The following is a 21739-nucleotide window of genomic DNA, read 5'->3' on the forward strand; positions in this document are numbered from 1 at the left end:
GCCTAGGGCATACGCCAAAGATTAAGCTGATCTTGAAACCAGAGCTGCTCCTTTTGGTAAAGAGATATCTGAGTCCTCAGTAAGCAAACACATCCAAGGTCAAATTCATCCCTGATTCTGCTCCTTGGCATCCCTGCGTGTATATCCATATAGATCACGTAAACTGTTCAATGCATCCATACCGAATGAAAAGAGTTTCCTGTCCCCCCAAAACTTTTGTCATGCTAATGTGGCCTATAGCTGACCTACATACCTCCCACCAGCCTAGGAGGGATCTGATGTTAACAAACAAAAAGGAGTAGCTCCTATTTCAGTCCCCTGGTCATACCAAGGTGTCATGTAAAGCAGATGTCTCAGTAATGCTCTGCACATTTTAAAGATCTGGAAGTGCTGCTGTTGTGGGGAGTCTTTTCTTGGTTGTATAGCCTTGCTCCCATTGTTGCACATCCCTGAATTAGGCAGCAGCTGTAAGAGGAAGCAGCCTTGGTGATCTGCCAAGCTGCCAACCACATGCTATATTTAATGAGAGAAATGCAAGTGTGATAGAGAAAAATGCAAATACTGTCTATGAGGATGTGAAGACCATACTTTATGTGAGTTCTGTACCCTTTCCTTAGTTCACAGAGCTATTTAAAGATTACATAAAATGTAATGGGAATGGGAATTCTTCAGGAATAAAAGAAGGACACATTGCAAGTATCAACTGTGCCATATCCCAGTTTTGCAAGGGAATCTTGAGTATACACCAGTGGAGCTAATCTGACAGATCTTAATTTATGACTGGAAAGGTAGAATGATTTTTTCTTTGACTGACAAAGCACTTTTCTAAAATGCTAGTTCATAGATATTTATAAATTGAAAATAAAAAACCTTGTAATCATTTCACTGACAGCCTTACTTTGGCTATAGGATGCTCATTTATCATGAAAAATGAAAAGCAAAACCAAACTCTTTAATTAAAAACCACCAGATTACAGATTTTTTCCCTGTCAAGAAGCAAACATTACTGCTTTTTACCCTCATATTACACATGGTACACACAATTTGTTCATCCATTCTCTAGATTGTTTATGCTTTGAATCTGCCCTTATACAGAGATTTTATCTATTATTCTTCCCCTGTAGCAAATCCTAAGTTCAGAAAAACAACTGCAGTCATAGTAAACTGACTTTTGCTACTCCCCTACTTAAGCTAATAAGTGTTTAGCTTTTCATGTGTTTTATTATTTCCTTTTTATTTCTTGAGAGGTCTCAACCAACACAGTTATTTACTCCTTTTCCCAGGATTCCAAAGAAAATGACTTCTTTTCTTTTGTATCTATTGAACATATTCCTAGTTTTGCAGGCCTTTAGTGAGTGTCATGGATTGTTAAAATGATAATGCCTTTTGAGAGCTTAGTACATTATTCTGAATTTTCTTTTTGTTTCCTGGAGACACACTCCATACCTACATGAAACAAAGGCACTTATTATTCTGTGAGTTTGCATATATTATTTAGTCAAGAAACAAGATGTGTTGGACACAGAAAGAAGAAAAAAGGAGAAGAAAGGAGAAACTAGAACGGGTTCACATAGCCCAGACACGCTCTAAAGGCAAGCCATGAATAACTTCAGTCTGGCAGAAGCACTTGGGATTGCAGCATTCAAATATCCCATTAGGAACAGTTATCACCTTTGGAGTATGGCCAAAAAGAGTTTTTTACCATAGCAATTTTAAGAGGTCTCAATTTAGGCTTTTTGTCTTTAATGTCTGAGAAGATGTTCATATTTTTTCAGGTAAAACTGGGACTACTTCTGTGTCAAAGAGGGTTTCCATTTTAAAATAATGCCCTTGGATTTGGATTTCATAAATATTTAGTACCTCTGAAATACCAGGCACTGTTTACTTTTTGCCTTAAATTCATTCACTGTTTGTCTAACACTAACTGGCTTATTCTGGAGGACAGCTGATAGCACAGCATTGAACCAGATGCATGCTTTTAACACCACCAAACTTGCATGGTTTGACTGCAGATTGAACTGAGTTTTCCTTCCTGCTCCAATCTTGGGAGCAGAGCCCACTGCAGCACGTTGACTAGAGCAGGAATGTATCAGGATGTGAGCAGGCTGCATTTGCCATCCACATCACCATCTGTGCTGAGGAGAGCTAGCATATGGGATTTGCCTTTCAGAACGTCCCATTTCTGAAGGGTTCATCAGGGCCACAGGGAAAGAAAGAACCAGATGTGATAAAAACTCTGTAATAATTGCTTGGTAATTTTCCAGCTCTGAATCCTACAGGGAAGTTTACTGACACAAGCACCAGGCATCTCTTCCTTCCCTTGTGCTGAACCAGCAGTCTGGCAGTCCTCCCAATTTTTTTACTGCTCTTATTGGAGTGAGGTTTGCTGAGAGGGCAGGAGGGAAATACACCCTTCTGGAAACACAGAGATTCAGTGTTATTCAGGGCTGCTTTATATTCATGTCTCCCAATTCAACTGCCAGGCACATTCTGTATTGTCCATTGCTGTCTTCCAAGCCTAATTCTAAAGTAACAATTTTTCCAAAATGCTACCGGTTGGTATTCTAGAACTGAAGCAGAACTTTATTCAGTGGCTTAATTACCTCTAACTAACTTGAAATAAGTAACTTGATCTGCCTTAGTGTGGGTATAGGGTTCAGTGTAACATCTACGTGCTATCCAGTCCTCCAGAAGAAGCAAAAACCCCAGCACATAAACAAAGCAGAATAACAGTGCAGCCTCTTAAAACTTATAATAGCAGCCAGCTTAAAACTTAAATAGCTGCATCTTAAAACCTAAATAACCTGATCTCTACAGGGGTAGGTAGGGTGGTATAGCAGACACAGTGCAACCCTTACTTTGAAGAAACCCAACATGATGCAGGACAGCTATCCTTTAACTATTGGACCTGAAGAACAGCAGAAAGCTCTGTCAAAGTGTTTCATTGGAAATCACACTCTCCAAACACAAACTATGGCGTCAGCTAAGGACTTCTGTGATGTACTATCCCGACAGTGAGAGGAAAGGGTCTTCCAGGGGTACTGCACCTCTCATTTGTGAGCACACACCACTGAACACAACCTAGGCACATAGAACACTATTTCATTTCCATTTTCCTTGAAAAGGTAAACAACCTTTTTCCTTTAATCCCTGTTTTTCCTTTAATTTGAGCTATAGGTATATAGCTATCACAGGTTTTTTTTGATGCTTGAGTCCAGACAGTTCTCTTTTTTTGTTTTTTTTTTGCTTAAAGTCCACTTGGCTTTATTCTTTCATATGCACTGATGAGTTTATGCGTAGACCTTCATTTCCTGTACTGTACAGCAGAGACAGACCAGAGATGATAAATTAAAGATCAGAAACAACCTGAGCATAAGCTATGAGAGAAAACTTCTCCCAGACAGCTTGATTTTAAGTTGATCCCTGATAATAAACAGGGTTTCTCAGGTGGCTCAAAGGACATGACCTACAGGCACACTTAAAATTTTACACATCAACAATTCAGTCCAGAACAGGTTTCTCATTATAATTTAATTTTATTTTGCTGAAAAGTTACTTATAATATGGACTCATGTACTATCCTGTGTAGTTGAACACCTACATACTAAAAGAAAAACAAATAAAATAAAGAGAGTAATTTGACATTACCTTTTGGTCCATCATGTGTTTCATTTTTGTTTTCACTTGTTCTCACAGTTGAAGGTTCACTTCCATCACAGACCTAAAAAAGAAACAATAAATATGCATGTGTATAAAACCCTAGTGCATGGTTGTAGAAACTCCTTTGACTCTGTGCAGGATTAAAACACACACTCCTGCAATTCAGGGGTGTGCAAAAGCACATCTCTGTGTTTCAACAGAAAACCCCCTGCCAAAGTCTAAGGGGATCTGAAACCTAGGTAATTAAAAAAGAAATAATAAAAAAAAAGAAGTAATTAAATCAATTCCTCTTCTTCCTAGAAGGCTGCATGGGTGAATGACTTTATTTTCCAGAGTGGCAAAGAATAAGAAAATGCAGTCTGACCTGAAGCTGTAGTTTGCACTAGAAAGGATACGGAAAGGGAATCTGGAGATGTTTCGACTGACTCAGATGAAAATCCTTTCTCTTGAAAAAGCTTACATGGCTGCCTTCCCTAGAGAGCAATCCCATCCCTTTTGCAGGGCAGCCTGACATTATCTGTGCTTACAGCTTAGATTTCCAGCAACAAAACCAGGACACTTTGAAAAGATGAAGAACGGGAAGGAATTTGAACCATCCTCTCCTTTCTGTAATGCTGCCCTTCCCAGACTCAAGATGTGACATTTTGTGAACTGGATGACACCAACTATAGTCAAAATATTTCAGAACACATAGAAAATCTATGCCCATATATGTGGGTACACATAGATTCATACCTATTTTTACCCACATATCATTTTTACTTTTTGGCAACTCAAATTAACAATTAACGTTTAGCACATTGTATTTATAATTGTATTTTACTTGAGCAATTCATAATTCCATACTTACTGAGAATGCAAGTTTTAAAGACTTATCCTACTGGCACAATCTGTATTTTCATTTCTCTTTTTTTTTTTTTTTTTTAATCAGGTATCTTGAGAGGAGGAAGAGGTTAGCACAACTGCCCAAAAAATATCTCAGTTTCACAAAGCACAAGAAGCAGAATGGGAAGCTGTCAAGGCACCAAAAGTCTAGCTTCTCTTTGGGAATATGGCAGGAAATTCAGGAGAAACATTAACACAATTGTTGTGTTGATGCAAAACAGCAACACTATTGTTTTACCTTTCCTCCTGCTTTCCTCCAGATGAAGGGAGGCTACAGGATTTTCAGAGGCTATTATTAAACTGGAATGACTTCATACAGCTGCAGGTGGCTTCAGTCCTCTTTTGTTACATAAAAAGCTTTCTAATGATGGGTGAGTAACAAAACAGTGAGACAAATTATCTAGGGAGGTAGTGGAAGCTACTTCCCACAGCCTTTCAGTGACAGATTTGGGGAATAACCACAAGCAATGATTTCTGAACAATTATCTTGATTTGGAGAAAGGAATGAAGTACAATTTGAGAACCTATACTTGTATTACTTTGTTTCTGTCAAGGAGACAAGTTTAGAAGGATTTTTTTCCCCTCCGATATTTCTATATTTAATAAACAACCATTTGTTTTATACACCTTAAATGCCCAAAACAATTTGTCTTCTCAGTGGTGTCTTCAATATCAAAATATGTAGTTGCATAGAAGAAAAATCTGTTGAACACTGCGACATAGGATTTTTAAACATTACAATATGTAGCTTACATACAGGGAGATGAATATTTCTTGTGCTTTACTGAAATAAAAGAAGAAAAAAAAAGAGAAATTACACTGCTTTAAGCTACATGATATTTTTCCTAAATTGCTCTGCTATTAGATCTTGTAATTTTTAGGTAGAGTCAATTACAAATCAGATCCCAGAGAGCTTTTATGGAGTTAATATCTCTTTTGCAACCACAGGCAAAGCAGAACAGTGAAAGGGATGTTGTGCCTCCAGAACACACCACTTCCCCCACTACACTTCAACTGAGTTTAGAAGGAGTTGCTGAAGGAGAGGAAGCTGTTGAGGGAAGGAGGAAATTAAATGCCCTCAAAATCCACCGTGCTTTCCATCACCACAGCCACTGCACTGAAAGGCAGCGTCAGCAGTGAGAACAAGGGACAGAGCTGAGCTCAGGTAACCCACTCATGCCATAGAGTCTCATTCTTATGGCTGAAGATCTCAGTGCTCTGAGGGAGCAGAGAGGACACACACCCCTCTCCATGGAAAAGGAATTCTAATCATAGCCTCCATTTCCCTCCTTCTCCTTTCCTGTATATGAGAAAGGAATTCTCTTCAATATCCCATGATGGGAAACTGGGACCCTTCGGGGCCTGTCAGAATGACTTCCCATACACAGTTTAACACACACATAGGCCCTGGGAGTTAGCATGGGGTTTACACTCCCAGCTGATAGGCATAAAGACCTAGCCAAAACTAAGAACGTTAGGCTAATGCCCTGTTTCCCCCCTTTTTTTATAAATAAACAAACAAATGAACAAAAGCACCTGTAAGAGGTAACCACTCAAAGGTAAAAGTAGGCTTGTGGTAGCTCTTCGGGTGATTGTTGTGATGAGTTTCTCAACCATGTGAAAAATAATTCCAATTAAAATGAGCGGTTGTTTTACTCATCACCTTTAAGATGAGGCCAATTACACACTTCTTTATAAACACTAAAATTGCTTAATGCAATGTTGAATCTGGACAAACACCATTCCTGAAAATTTAGTGAAAAATTCCCTTGGAAATCGGTGAAGTTAGACACAAGTCTTCTGGAAATATCCCTTTCACGTGCCACTCTGCTCCCCCCCACCCATACGTGTCCCTCTCTTCTCTCTGCCAGAATCAAACAAAACAACACGACAGGAACTCACTTTTCCCTTTGAGTCATTCTGTAGCCTGAAGATATCTCTGACATCAGGAATCTGGTGCTGCTTGTTTCTTTTCCTCATAGTCTGTGTGACGGTCTCTACTCGCTTTTCCACGGCAGCTTTCTGGGTGCGGGTCAGGGTGGATAAAAACACCATGCTTTCCAGGGAGTCGCCAGAGCTCTCTCCAAACAGATTCGACAAACCTGCCTCCTTCAGCCATTCTTCTTCCAGCTCTCCCTCTGAGCGATTTGAAGAGAAAAAGGCATAAACATTGGCTTTCTAGTACTGCCGAGCACACTGGATTTTAATGACACGACACAGTTAATATAATTCACAGAAAAGTACCAAGGGGACACACAATTAAGAATTACTTACACTGTCATGACTCGAAAAAAAGCTATTGTTTCTAAAGAGCCTCAAAAGGCTTAATATATGATAGCAAAGCTTTTAAAGTAGTTAATCCAATACAGATTGCTATGTGGCAATCTTTATAATAATCTACAGCACTTCCATTAAAATCATATACCATTTTATAAATGTACCTAAATAAAAATGTGTATGGGGAAGCCTGAAAGCCAGATCATTGCTGCTCCACTGATTTTTAGTTCAATACTCAATCTTTTTAGCTCTCTTACTGACACGGTTCTGCCCACTTTTCTTGATACATTAATCCTACAGCCTTCCACTAGCTCAATTTAATGAAGGACAAAGCAGCCTACACGAGTCACCTTAATGCTATTTTTTCATCAGTTCTTATGATATGGTCTCCAGCCTGCTGACAGCCCACAGAACAATTTTTGCTTTAGTCTTAGAGCTGATAAGGTATCCTTTATTAACAGATCAGTGCACATGAAAGAAGAGAGTGCTATTAAATATTGTCACCAATGGCAAAACTTCTGCTTCTGAAATCTGTATCACCCTAATGATATTTTCTATAAAACACTAAGTTCTGTCTGTAGCAGTTGAGGTTGTGCTGAATGCCAACAATTTTCTCAAATGTTCAATATTTCTCCATTTATCAGATATCTAAAAATACTCCAGAGCTGGCATGTCAACTTCACTATTTATTGCATTTTACCACTGTGCCCAGAGCACTTTCAAGTGGGCACCTTAATATTAACAGCATCCAGAAAACAGACACCAAAACTTAAGTATGAATTTTGCTATGGCTGTGCAACCACATCCTGAGCCTCTGACGAAACCCTTCAGGTTTTGTTATCAGGGCTGGAAAGAAGGGCTACACCCATGCTCCAGAGCAGCTGGGAGCAAGCTCTCTCCCCTGCCTTGCCTTTGCCTGGCCAGCTCCAGGCAGGCCCATCAGCCAGCTGCAGCATCCCATGCACTCAGGAGCAGAGCTGCACATTAGGCAAGGTGTGGGGCACAGTAACATGTGCCCGAGCTGGTAACTCAGCTGGGCTGACTCACTCGGGCTTCACGCCAGAGTCAGCTGCAGCAACCAGGGAGAAGAAGGCTCCGTATGAACCCAGTGGAAGTGGGGCTGGGGGTGCAGAGCCTAAAGGCACAGCCACACCAGTGAGCTGCAGTAAGAGAAGAGGTTCGTGTACTGCAAAATAATGGGCTCTGCTGCTCCGGTCAATGCTCCGTAAGAAAAACCCACAGCTCCCCAGCCACGAGGGTTGGGAGCCTTGCTGCTTTCTCCAGGGGCCATGTTGTTATGCTCTTCAGAGCAGTGACTTTTCAAAGTGCTTAGGGAGGCAGAAGAGCAAATCCCTTTGAAAGTTCATTCTTCTCACTCATGTGGAGGCCGTACTAAAATGCAAAATTCACCATTTTAATTTTCTGAGACTGCAGGTCTCGTAAGAATGGGAGAGAGGCAGCTACTGCATTGTTAAAAAATAATTTTTGAGAGAAAACTGAAATTAAGGACATTACTCCTCTTTTATCTGAGAGGACACAAAAACAAAAAAGAAAAAAAATTGCCCAGCCTCTAAGACCATGCCCCAAGGAGTGGCCCATAATTCATGCTTCTGAGAAACACAAATAGTACAACTGAACAATCACAATAGTTACAAGCATAGAAAGTTACTCACTAAACTTAAATCGGTTAATCATTGGCTTGTCTTCTAAAGCGTGAGGTTTCTATCCAAATAGCTACAATAACGAACAACATACACAAAGAGTGAAAGGGTAAGTTAGTTCAACAGGAAACTGAAAATAGTTCAGTTGTTGTGATTTGCAAGCACAGGCACCTATCTGATATTCTGCAAGTACCATTCAAAGAAAAATCAGCCTTACACTTGTCTCAGATAAAACTGTCTTTCAGGGCACTGCCTGTTTCTGGTGATATGCATCAGAGGTAACAGAATTTTCAAAGAGGATATTCAGGAAAGTGACCTCCTTTTCTGATCTGCACTAGGTAGGTGCCATCTCTTGAAATAAGACTTGAAGAAAAATCCCTAAATCAGCAAACTGATGAACATTGACAGAACAGATTTCATTACCATCTGGCTCCTTCACTACAAGTGCTACTCGTTCCTCGTGATTATTTCCTCTGGTTTCATGGATGTTTTCAAGTTCTTTCCAGTAGTCATCCATAGACAGTTCATCCAAGGAGTCCTGGGATCCTGAGCGGTCAAATGACGCTCCATCGGGGATCTTCTTGGAATGGTCATGGTTCATTGTATACTGTCCAGACCGACGGCTATAAGCATGAATCAAAAAGAAATTTTTGGTTAACATCTTAAGATACAGGATGTATTAATATATGTGAAGGCACCATGAATTGTGTCAAAGTATCAAAACAAACCACTGTCAACAAGCAAACCAAGATATCAAAAATCACTTTTAGTATCTGGAATAGATTTTTAATTTAATATTTCTGCTCTATCTCCCTATCTGGAACAGTATGGGAGTCAGTCTTAAAAAGGAAAAAATGAATCCAAGTTCTAGTAATCTTCATTACATATACCTTCAACTCTTCAACAATCAAGTCCACAAAATTCATGGCACATGTCTTCCCAGAATCACCACTTAAAGAATTGTTCAAAAGTGCCTTTCTGCCTGAGTAAATTCTTACACCGTAACAGTACAATTACTATCTCCCTTTGCTATTCTGCTTTTTTTTAAATTAATATTTACTCTGGTATCTATGACCTTAATTACAGCTGGGAAAGGACAATGTAGAATTACTGTAGTCACAGTTTGTGAAGTAAACTGGCGAGACCAAACGTTTAAGAAAGACCATAGAAACTATTTGTTTCTACCTTGCTGCCTCTTTGACTGAAAGCTTACCATTTTTACAGTTTGAAGTTAGTGGTTTTCGGTTCACCCTGCCAAACGTATAATGCAAACGCTTCCACAAGCATCTTTCACCTTAAGTATAGCTGCAGCTACAAAAAGGAGACCAACTAGCTGAAACCTCCAGGTGTCATTTTGACCTCATTAACTCACTGGCAAAAATGACCACTGACCTAGTAAAGAATTCAGCCTAAAAATGACACAGGCTGCAACGATGTCATTGATGTTACAGGTCACCCTTACAGTTAAATATACCAAATCAAAAGCCACAAACTGATTCAGATTAACAGTTGATTACATGAGTAGTATCTGATTTAACTTCAGAATTATCCCTGCTTTTTGTAGAGGTAAGACTGGACATTTGATGATTTTCAGTAATCTTTTTCTAAACTACTGCCATAACAGCGTTTCAAAATTCTTCCTTTTATTAAAAAAGAATTCCTTTGTATTTCAGGAAGAGCTTCAGAGTCTTATATGCCGGAATTCATCTCCACATTCTAAAAAAGAAGACACGGTTTGGGGTTAAGTAAAAATACCATTTATTCTTAGAGAAAAAACATATCAAAGGCCAAGCATTGTGGATTTATCACAATGTAAACACAGTAAATTAAATCCTACCTTCCTATCTAGCTGACTTGGCAAGTTTATGTAGTATTAAAATGAATGTCTCTTGTCCTTACATTTTACCTCAGGACAACTGAGGCTTGTCAGCTGCCCCTAGGTAAAACAGCCATGCCTTTCTCTCTGAAGATAAGCTCCTTGTGTGTCCAAGCCACAAATCCTTTCACACCCAACATGCTTGATTCTCTGATAAGAAATACTAACCATATGGACTTTGCCTTTAAAAGTAAAGAGCCTTATGGAAGGACTCTGAGTTTCTACACACCCTGTGTCTCTGATCCATGTGCAAGTTAATAAATGACAATTAATCACCAAGCTAATGTGCACCTCAACACCACTGCTTAACCTGCCCTTACTTGAAAGCTCAGGGGAAAACAAACAAAAACATTAAGGACTGTTCAGCTTTTGCATCGATGGCAATACCACCATCATGCAGTGCACGTTACGCAATAAATACAACTTCTCCACGTAGCTACCTCAGTTCTTAAACTTCTCCTGACAGGCATGTCCTGTGTGTGATCTGTGCTGCTTGTGAGCTCGAACTCTTATCATTGCAGAAAGATGTCCATGGAGTCACAGAAGTGTCCCCAGCAGGCAGCTGAGTGTGGTCAAAGCAGGACAGATGTCCCAGTCCTTGACCAGCCTTCCCTTCTCCTTCAGCTGGAGGTGCTCAGAGCAGACTGGGTCTCTCTCAAAAATACACTCTGGACACTCGAACTGCTGCCTGAGGGAGGTCAAATTTCAGCTTATTGTCACTCAGTTTAACCCTGTGGAGCTGCCCAGCAGCTCTTGGGTGGCCTTTTACCTTTGGAACAACCTGCTCTCACTGATCCACCTCAGCTGCAATTTAACCACCACCACACACCATGAGAAAATAAAACTTAACAGACTAATACATTACAAACATGCACTTTGAGGAGCTCTGGCAGGCTGAGGTGGGATAGACTCCAACATGCTGTGGCACTGTGCCACACTGACAGGGCAGAGCTACTCCAGTCCTTCTATAAAAGCCAGGCTCGTCACCTTCTCCAGACTACGTCCTGTCTCTAAGAAGAGAAGCCTGTGTCCTGAAATGCAGAGCTGACACTCAGCACAGAGCACTCAAGGCCATTTTCAGGGTTCTGTGAACATTTGCTGTACATCACAAACACTCCATGAACTCTCCAGTAACTCAGAGATAGCATCCTGCCCTTCAGGCTCTGGTCACAGGGCTGCTCTGCTCTACCAAATGTAAGCAGCTTTTCTTGCAAGGCTCTTCCTGGCCTGACCTTTCCACCCCTCATCAACAAACCAATACAGCAGCTCCTAATTTTGAGCAGGCAGCACTGCCATGCCTTGTGAAAGCCCTCTGAGACAGTTCGACATCAACGACCAGGGGATCCTGATGAGAAATATCCATACAAAAACCTCACCACTCTGCTGTGAACCTGGAATCTCTTCTTCAATATCTGTGTTGCTTGAGGCTCATTCTCAGCTGCCAGCCTCAACCCCAGCTCCAGCAATGCCTGAGTTCCTCACGAACCGAGCGCCACACCACTCCCACTCCACTCACTGATTCCTTGTCTTCCCTCATCAGACTCACCCAACTCCCTCTCCCCAGTATCTGTTCAGACTGCAAACCTTTCCAAAGCCATCTGCACTTGTTCATAGCCACAATTACATGTCTGTGGGCCAGGACACAGAGAGGCTCAGGTTCAGAGTGAACAAATGCTGAAGCTCCAGCTGACAGAGCTGGATCAGATCCTTTTTTCACTTCACTTGGGTCAAGGTCTCTTGCCTTGCATGCTGCACCAGAGAAAGACATTGGTGAAGCAGTATTTGGTGCATAATCTACACAGCCACGTCTCCAGGCATCTTCATCTCTGTTTCTCCTATGAACCTTCCCCTGGGTACAAAAAGGCACAAACAGGACCTTTTGAAGATAATGAGGACAGTCTTCATACCATAGGCTTTGTGTAGATGAAAAGAGAAAAATAACTTTAAAATTTCATAGCATATGGAAAAATAGGCTGCCAATTATTATTTTTATTTTTAGATATCTGTTGACAAGAGCAAGAATATGGGTTTTCTGCTGTGACCTTCCATGAAATTCAATCCTTCTCCAAACTTATCCTCTGTAAGCATTTGTTGTATATTGCACAATAGCAATGCAGAGGTGGAAATGTTAAGGCCAAGAAGAACAGAGAGAAGGGGAAAAGTAATCCATCTTAGCAATAAGGAATCAGAGAGATCTTTTGAAATATAATTAATGCCACATTTATAGGCTCATTAAAAATCATTTTAGAACTATTTCAAACGCCCCATGTTACAAACTTTGAAATTTTGTAGGAAACTGATTTCCAAAAAACTATCAGTAGGAAATAAATATGGCTCATGAAAAAAAAAAAAAAAGCTATTACTGCAGTTGCAGAAAATAGGTTACTTCTCCAGTACATTGTTGTTTTCAAGTGTCCAGTTCATTTAAAATTTGAAAAAAGCAGCTGCTTTTCACAAGGATCTTAAAGGAGATCTCTTTTTTTTCCCCCTAGAAAGTGTAAGGTACTGCTAATGCACACAGTCACTTGAAGCAATTTTCAAGCATTTCAGATTACTAAATAGCAAGCTTACTCACCAGCAGTTTCATCACCCCCAGAAAACTCATATTTTTATTAAGGTCATGACTAACAACACACTCAAACTCCATTAAAATCTTATTAACATCTTTTTCCACTTACTTGTAAAACGGTTTACTCTTCAAACAGCTTTACAGGGAGCAGTGCAATACTCTCATTTCCAGATGGCACAGTCAGTTCTGACCTCTGATACTCAGACATTGACCTTTGCAGCCGATGAGATTTTTGCCTGTTTATCTCAGTACAAAGCAGAGCCCCCAGGCATAAAACTCATTCTTCAATATAGTTATTGCAGTGTTTTACCAGATTTAATATTCTTGTCCCACCCACCAGAGATACTTTTTTTTTACTGGAAACATCAAGGACGCAAGATGAAGCACTCCAGGTCTTCTAGAAGGAAGCCATTAAGAACAATTCTTGTAATGAACACCATTCATTACATTTACAAGGGAAAAAACAGATTTGGGTTACTTCACTGAGTACTGACGTGCTTCATGTTGTGGCAAGCACTTAAAGGAGAAGAGCTGTGTGCAAATTGATGCCTATATAACTTAGATCAAAGTTACAAGGTGCTTATATAGTTTGAGTTATAAGATATCAGTATAACCTAATATATCTTTATAACCTGGTATCAATATAACCTAAATCATGACTCTATATATATATATAACCTGATATAAATAACTTTTTATACAATGTAATGGCTAGTATATGGTTAACTAGTTTCTTAATGCTGAATAGACAAAAACAAGAAAAAGCTCCCCAGGTGGATAGCTTTAGAGATAGGTAAGTATAGTACTAATGAAAAACTGGCAAGGGCAAAGCCAATTAGCCACAAAACAAAGAATTTAGGCCGGTTAAGACCAGACAGACCAAGGAACACCACAACTGGGTGTGCTCCAAAGACAAGGCTGAAAAGTTCAGATGTGATGAAGACCTTGGAAGCATTCAAAGACCCCCAACGACCCCAAACTGGGGAGGTGCAAGCAGTGCAAAAGAACACTCTAATAACCATGAGATCATACTATGTAAATAACTTCTGACACATATGAGATGAGGCTGCAGTGACACAGTGATACCAAGCAATATTTACTGTATAAATACACCACAGCACTAGACAAGGGTGGCTGAGTTAAGAGGAGACATCCCCCTCACCATCAGGGCTGCAATAAACAAATACCTGCTCTATAGACATCGGTCTATGGGGATTTATTTCCAGCCTATCTTTCAGGCATCAAAATGTTTTCTTTACAGCCTTTCCTTCTGTGACCAACTGTGTCCTTTCTCAGCCTTTAAGAAAATATGACTCTTTACATGAATCATTGATTTATGCCATAATAAAATTGTGCTTTTTTTTTCCAGTTCTGTCACCCTGACTTTGATTTCCTCAAGAATAATTTTATAACAGTGCAGCTGTCTTTATTCCTTATCTTCTTCCCTGTGAAAACTGTATTTCCCGTCTGTTCCACTGCCTTTTTAGCAGTTCGTAATTGACATTTGTTATGTGTAAACTACAACAGCTAGAGATGATTCAGTTTGTAAGGTGCACTTCCACTGGCATTTCAGATAAATTCACTTTGCAGAAAGCTAATTTTGTCCTTAATCCCATTCTTCTCACTTGAGAATGAAGGACTATGTTGTGTTCTAAAACAGTGAGATGAGAAAAAATATAATCTTTGTCATTTTTGTAGTGCTACCCTCTAATCTTACATCTGAATGTAACCTTTCAAGAGAATTTGGAGTTTGTCTTCCCAAGTAACCATTGCAGGTGATGGGGCCCTGCTCTCCTGGAGATGGCTGAACACCTGCCTGCCCATAGGAAGCAGGAAATTAATGCCTTGTTTTTCTTTGCTTGCGTGCATGGCTTCTGCTTTCCCCATTAAACTGTGTCTATCTCAAACCCATGAGTTTTCTAGCTTTTATGCTTCCAATTATTCCCCCAGTCCTGTTGGTGAGGGAGTGACTGAGTGGTGCTTGATCACTGGCTGGGCTAAAACCACAACATCAAGTGATGTAATTATTTGTCAAACTGAACTATTACATATACTTAAACTGTACACTGAAAATACAATGTTTGGCCTTAAAAGTGTCTTTAAATCTTAGCCATTGACCATTGCTGTTGGAATTCTTGTACAGGCAATGTCTTGAGCACTGCTGCCCTTCACACACATTTTCTGGCACTGCAATAAACTTGCACTTTACTTAAGAGTTACACGAAACAACAAAAACATATCTGACTACAGCTACATTACTGCAGCAACTTCTGAAATGTCCATGCAAAGAGAGTCAAGAAAGCTTTTTAGCAGTATTATTGCAGCCATACACTGAGCTGATAATGAGGCTCACTGATTCTGGACATCACACCAACACACACTTAGATGTGCTAACCTGGTAAGACACAAAGAGGGGGAGAAAAAAGGGGTGGGTACTTGGCTCAGAGAGGTGAAGCCTGCTGCTCAGACTCATGGTGTAAATCAGTGACAGAAACAAGAATAATTCTCAGGTCTCTGGAGCCTTTCACCCCTGGACCACTGAGTGTTAAAGATTGAGATGTGACCCATGGCATGCTGCATGACAGATAAAAGAAAGCTTTGCTTTTGTGGGTTTGTGATCGACTCCAGCACTGTGGCTATAAATAAAACAGCACTCTCAAAGAACAATTATCTTGTTGACATAGGACTTACAAAGTACAGTAATCTGTGTAAGTAATTTTAAGTTTGGTTAGTACAAAGGCTAGCTAAATTGAAACAACAAAAAAATGCCTTTGAGTACTAGTACTGGTTCATTCTGAAAACTATTTACCGAGCAATCACATCCATGAGACGCTGTGCCCTTAAACATAAATACAGGACTTCTCAAGTCCTGTCTAATCTAAACAACTAAGCAGACAAGGAGAGGAAAACAGTGTGATCTCCTGTCCCACTTCTCTTTCTGAATGCTGAGCTACAAGAAGTGTGGGAGTAAGTCAAGCTCCTAAACCTAAAGCTCTCCCCATCCCTCCCCTCCTTTCAAGAACCCAAGCAGCACCACAAGATGCAAAAACTCCTTCACTGAATTAATCAAGAACGCTATAATCCAATGGCTCCCCCACTCTTGGCTGGATCACTGACCCGGGAAGTGATTGCCAGACTTTCCTACAACCATGGTGCCTACCAGAAGGGCATCCTGATTTTTCATGATTTCTAGGAAAAGCTGCAGAGTTTTTTTTTGTTACCAAATCACCTATCCTAGTGGTTTCAACCCAATGTTTGAGACACTTTTGACACGCCACCCCTTCACACACTATCCACCATTGTGCAGCGGAGTTGTGAGCATTTTTCAAGGTCTTCTTCTGTTAAAAAAAAAATCAAATTGGAATTGATGTGGCTATCAAAGTAGGTTGTCCCAAAATAATTGAATTTTACATAAAGCCACAGAGTAGTGACACTACCTACATTAAAATAAATTGTTTTTTGAAAATGAAAATGTCATCTTTTTACAAGAATTAACATATTAAAAGAGGATTTTTTAAAATTTAATTGATAGTTAAAACCTCCCATTGCAAACAACAGCCAGTATCATAACCTTTCATAAATAATAGGTAAACCTTGAGCAAGACCAAGTCTGGACATTTGGTGTCCAGAAAAACGCAAAAATACTTCTTGCCATTTTTAAAGTGCTTCATAGCTTTTTCAAGGCATTAGAGAAACCTCAGTCTGGAATTGTATGGCTGCTTTTCATTCTACCTAAATCTTGTCACGTATTGAACAGCTGCTTCCTTTCTTTTCTACCTTTTGTGACATATGCTCTCTCCATGACTGACTGCAAACTCTCCTGCAATTCAGTCTTTTCAAGAGAATCATACAGAACATGAAAAAATACCAGTAAGGAAGCAACATAATTTAACAGTATTTTTCATGAAGTGACACTTCGCATTCCTTCTCTCCCACATTAAATAATTTCCTTTTGGCTACTCTGTAACCTTATGGAACGTTTTGAATGTCAAATGCAATCAAACTTCCCCTAAATCCTCCTTAAGCTCCAATGAAAAGCCAGAGAAGTAGGAACTGAGGCAAAGCTCTGTTTTTCCAAAGAGTACAAAGTGATTGCAGAGAAGGTATAAAACAGTACTCAGTTTCTAAATTAACATAAAAAAGGCTGAGCAAAGAGAATCGGGTCTCTCAGGATTTTTTGTAATACCATCAGCTGCTGTTAATACCTGCTCAAAACTGCTCTGGAGATTAACAACAACAAAAAACCCAACAAAGAAAACCAAAACTGAACAAAACCAAAAATCCAGAAAACCCCACCAAGTGGCATTTTAAACTCCTCCATAAATACTAAGTACAAAACAGGCCAAAATTAGGGTTGCCAGACTCTAAGTTTAAAAATTTTTATATATATATATATATATATATATATATATATATATATATATATATATATATGTATATATACAATATATATATTGCTTCCAGCCATATCCTCATTACTATTTATATAAGATTTTTTTTAACGTTTGTGCACATAACCTTACAACTTTCCCAACCCCAGCCTGTGGCTGAAGAAAACAGGAAAGAAATTGTGGCAATGGCACAGGCTATTACACCTAACACTCTAATCCACTGCACCAGAAATGGCAGATTCCAGGTACCATGCCAAAACTTAATCTGCCTGAACTATATGCAGCACTTCTAAGAAGATTAAAATATTTCATGACATTTCCTTCGACAGGACCTCATGTTCCTACATTTGGACTCTGTTTTCCACTTCCAATGACATAAATTATAATTATGGTAAGCTAATAAATTTACATACTCTATCTAAAATGAATAATAAACTCACCTTGAATATTGTGTGCGGTTTCAGTCACAATCATAAAATATTCACAGCCAGAACATAAGAATGATATTAAGCTATTGGAGAGCATCCAAAGGAGGGCAACAAAGATGGTGAAGGGGCTTTAGGGGAAGCCATAGGAGGAGCAGCTGAGGTCACTTGGTCTGTTCATCCTGGAGGAGACTGAAGGGAGACCTCATTGCAGTTACAACTTCCTTGTGAGAGGAAGAAAAAGAGTAGACACTGATCTCTTTTTAGGGGTGACCAGTGACAGGACCTGAGGAAATGGCCTGAAGTTGCGTCAGGGGGGATTTTAGGTTGTGTATCAGGAAAATGTTTTTCACCCAGGGTGGAGAGGGTGGTTGGGCACTGGAACAGGCACCCCTGGGAAGTGGTCAGAGCACCAGCCTGACAGAGTTCCAGAAGTGTTTGGACAATGCTCTCAGGCACATGGTGTGACTGTTGGTGATGTTCTGTGCAGGCCAGGAGCTGGACTCAATGATCCCTTCCAACTCAGCATATCCTGGGATTTTGTGGTTCTGTCACAGATCACTGGCACCCCATGTATGATGTGAATGAAAAGAGGTGCTAGAACTGTAACAGCCACATATTTGGGCATTTGCCACAGGAGTTATTTGCTAAGCCATCTCAGGTTGTTTCAGGAAAAACATGACCTTGTTCCACTCCACACAAAGCGAGAAAGAATTCAGGACTGACAAGTACTGCCATAAAGCCTCTCCCCACAAGATGACTGCATTAGCTGCGTTTCCTTGGTTTTGGGGGCACTGCTGCTTTCCAGCATTCAAGCTGTTCAACTCAATGCATGCTTTTATCTTTATTCTACAACCATAATATGCAGAAGCCGGCTTGTTTCTTGTAGAAAAAGGTGATCAAGGACTCAGATTTGGAGATTATTTAAAACCCCAAAACATTACAACATAATGTATTATCAGACCTGCAATGAAATTATCACAATCTGGCTAAACTGAGAAGTATGAGCAGAAATTGGTTTTGGTTTTACTTCTGTACTGACAAAATGAAGTCAACCACATTGTCTCAGGTCCTGACATTCTGACCCTCTTATTTCTCATCTGAATGAAGACTCTTAGAGGCTTAGGATTCACATTCCTATTTTTTGCACATACTCATCCATTTCTGCTCCAAATCACACATTTCAGAAAATCAACTATTCCCAGGAGAGCAAAATCCAGAAGGGAAAACAAGGGGACAGTGGAATGTGGGTGACCTGTATAGGTAAAATCGCAAAAGTGGCACCACATTAGGAGCTGGTTTGCAAGTCACACACACCTTTGGAAAAGCTGGGACAGCTCACCCTGTCCCAAGTCCCACTGCATTAAAACAGAAGTCAATTTCCAAATTCAACAAAGACTCATTATATTTCCCTTATATTCAACCCTAATTGTGTTTAAACCTATAGTTTAAAAAAAAGAAAAATTGCCTACAGCTAGCAAAATAAGAACAAGAAAGGCCTCATATGAATCTCCTTTGTCACTTTTTTGGCTCTGCCTCATGGTCAACTGACCTACCTTTCTCATTCCTTCCAAATGCCTTCTATATCACCTGGCTTCATATGGGCACAGCTGTTTTTGTTTGTAATTTTGATTCTTTTCATTCTCTATAATTCATATCAGTGACAAAAATGTGGGCAAAATATGTTCCCTGTAACCACCCTCATGCTGCTTATTGGGAAAATACTCAAGCATATAATGCACATTTTAAAACTACATTTTTTTCTGTAATCTTCCAAGAGAACCACTGGAACTAATCTTACCCCAAAGAAGAGAATAAAGCCTGTGTGAGACCACTTCAGGCTCCACAAATATCAAAAAGAATAAACCAGGAAGTGAAACAGATACAGTATTTGTAATTCCATTATTGAGAGGCAGAGAGGAAAGATTTAAATAATTTATTTTTCTTTTCACGCTGGAAAAAATAAGCATGGCAACAAAGCCCAATTTAAGATATCCTGGCAAATGCAAAGACCATTTAGTAAAGTACAGCTAGAGCCATGAAATTATACTGGAGTTACTTTTGTGCCCTTAAAAGCAATTAGTTCTCCAAAATCATTAGCTCTTAGCATTTTAAAGGACCTCTTAGTTAGGCCTATAACCCTGTTACTTGCCAATATAAGGCTTACAGCACAACTCAGTAATTTTGTTTATGCTTGAAGGGAATTGGCACGCATTCACAGGCAATTTATTACAATATAATCCATACATTCAGAATAAATTGTAAATGAATTTTTATGAGCATTCCCAAACAGGGAAATTCATGCAGGTTTGTCCAAACAAACCACCAACAAAGACCCAGTGAGCCAAAGCAGATAAAACTGGTCTCAGAGAAGCTGGACAAGAGAGTGAGAGGAGGAAGCAGGAAGGGCTGAGGAGAGCAGCATGAGCAAGCAGCACTCAAGGATTCGGAGGGATACAGGTCTATTCAGAAGCAAAAAATGAGAGAGGTGCTTAACAGCAAGGGGATAGGAGAGAGGGAGGCCTCAAGGATGCTGCAAGGAAGGGACCATCTGCGTTTGGTTCAGGCTCAGCATACGGAAAGTGGCACTTGCAAACAGCTTCAGAAGTGGTGGCTGGGATTTCACTTACGGCCAGAGGAGCTAACACAAAGTGCTGCACACGCCTCTGCACATGAGGCAAACCTGCTCTGAGGAATTCCTTTAATAGGAGGCAGGCAGGGCGTGCCACAGCAGGAGCAAAGGGCAATGCAGATGTGCCCTGATCCAGCTGTTTCCTCCACACCCCTCCCCACAGACCCACTGCACAAAGAGCAGCAAAAGAAAAAGAGGCTGAAAAGTGCACCCAGCGGCAATCCTAACTCTTTATCTTTCAGGGCAACAGCTGAAGTAGTGAGTCTCTGCAATGTCTCCTTCCCTATCAAATTCCTTCTTCTAAGCAAATATTCCTGGAAGCACCTGTTCCAGAGCTGCAACAGCTGAACTGTCTGCAGAAGACTACTGTAGACCCAGGCCAACCTGTGCTCTGTTACCTAAGCTAATGAGCACTTCCAAAGGCTTTTTGTCCTATGACCAAGCAAGGAATTCCCTAAACAAAACAAAATTACTTTAATATACTCCTTTCCTCCTCATCTTTCTTGGGTAGTTCTTAAATGTCAGTAGGCAACCAAGCAAGCAGGAACCAGCTCAGGATCACAGATCTCTCTCACCCTCTGTTGCTACACCTGTTTTCTGAACATCAGAAGAAAAGGCATAAAAATGTGTAATTTTTTCATCCAAGGCCCCTGCAAAGCTTTGCCAGTACTTGTGTGCATAGGTACACCTACAAATTACAAATACAGATGTAGAGCTCCCTGTCTGGATATACAGATGTGTGTGTGTGCAGATGTGGAAGGAAGCCTACCACAGGGTTCACTGCTGTGCTACCTGTCCACAAGCCATGAGCTCCAGGGCTTGAACACAAAACCAAAACTTCAACAAAAAGGATTTGAAAGAGCCTTTGTTTTGTTCCAGGAGAGGGGCAGGGGGGGAAAGAGAACATAATAGAAACCAAACAACAGAGGGAAAACAGACATGAAATGAACCCTGGAAATCAGGAAAAAAAACCCCAAAACAGGCAAATGAAATATCGATCATTTAACAGAAACAACCATTCAAAATTAAAAACAAATCCTAAAAAAACCCATTTCATATGTCTTTTATTATTTGATCACAGTTTCACACCTGTAGACCTTGTTTCTCATCTCCACTACCAGCATTCCATTTTTCTGTTCTTTACTCTTAAATGTGATTTTTTGGGGGGTAAGCAGTCTCTATTCGAAGTGGGTACCTAACTAGAGAGTGCATGAAAACTTAATACAGTTAGGGCAGACGGCTGTCATATTCTAAGGCAGCAAGAGGGATTGTACAAGTCTGGTCAGAAGGAGAAATATGACAGTCACTACTTGATCTGCAGCTGAAAAGAAAAAGTGCTGCTGATAAAATGACAAAAATAGAA

The 21739-nt window shown here is 40.1% G+C and overlaps 1 protein-coding gene across 1 annotated transcript in view; it reads right to left on the reverse strand.

The window, feature by feature from the left end:
* Positions 1-21739, reverse strand: part of ARHGAP18 (Rho GTPase activating protein 18) — a gene marked incomplete at its 5' end in the record, with an annotated part of 66035 nt that overhangs the window by 27817 nt on the left and 16479 nt on the right. Inside the window, 3 exons of the mRNA XM_084203281.1 lie at positions 3649-3721; positions 6448-6683; positions 8907-9106. Coding sequence (XP_084059407.1) covers positions 3649-3721; positions 6448-6683; positions 8907-9106 — 509 coding nt within the window. The remainder of the gene's footprint in view (positions 1-3648; positions 3722-6447; positions 6684-8906; positions 9107-21739) is intronic.

Source organism: Fringilla coelebs, assembly GCF_963513975.1.
Source record: "Fringilla coelebs genome assembly, chromosome: 3".
NCBI lineage: Eukaryota > Metazoa > Chordata > Aves > Passeriformes > Fringillidae > Fringilla > Fringilla coelebs.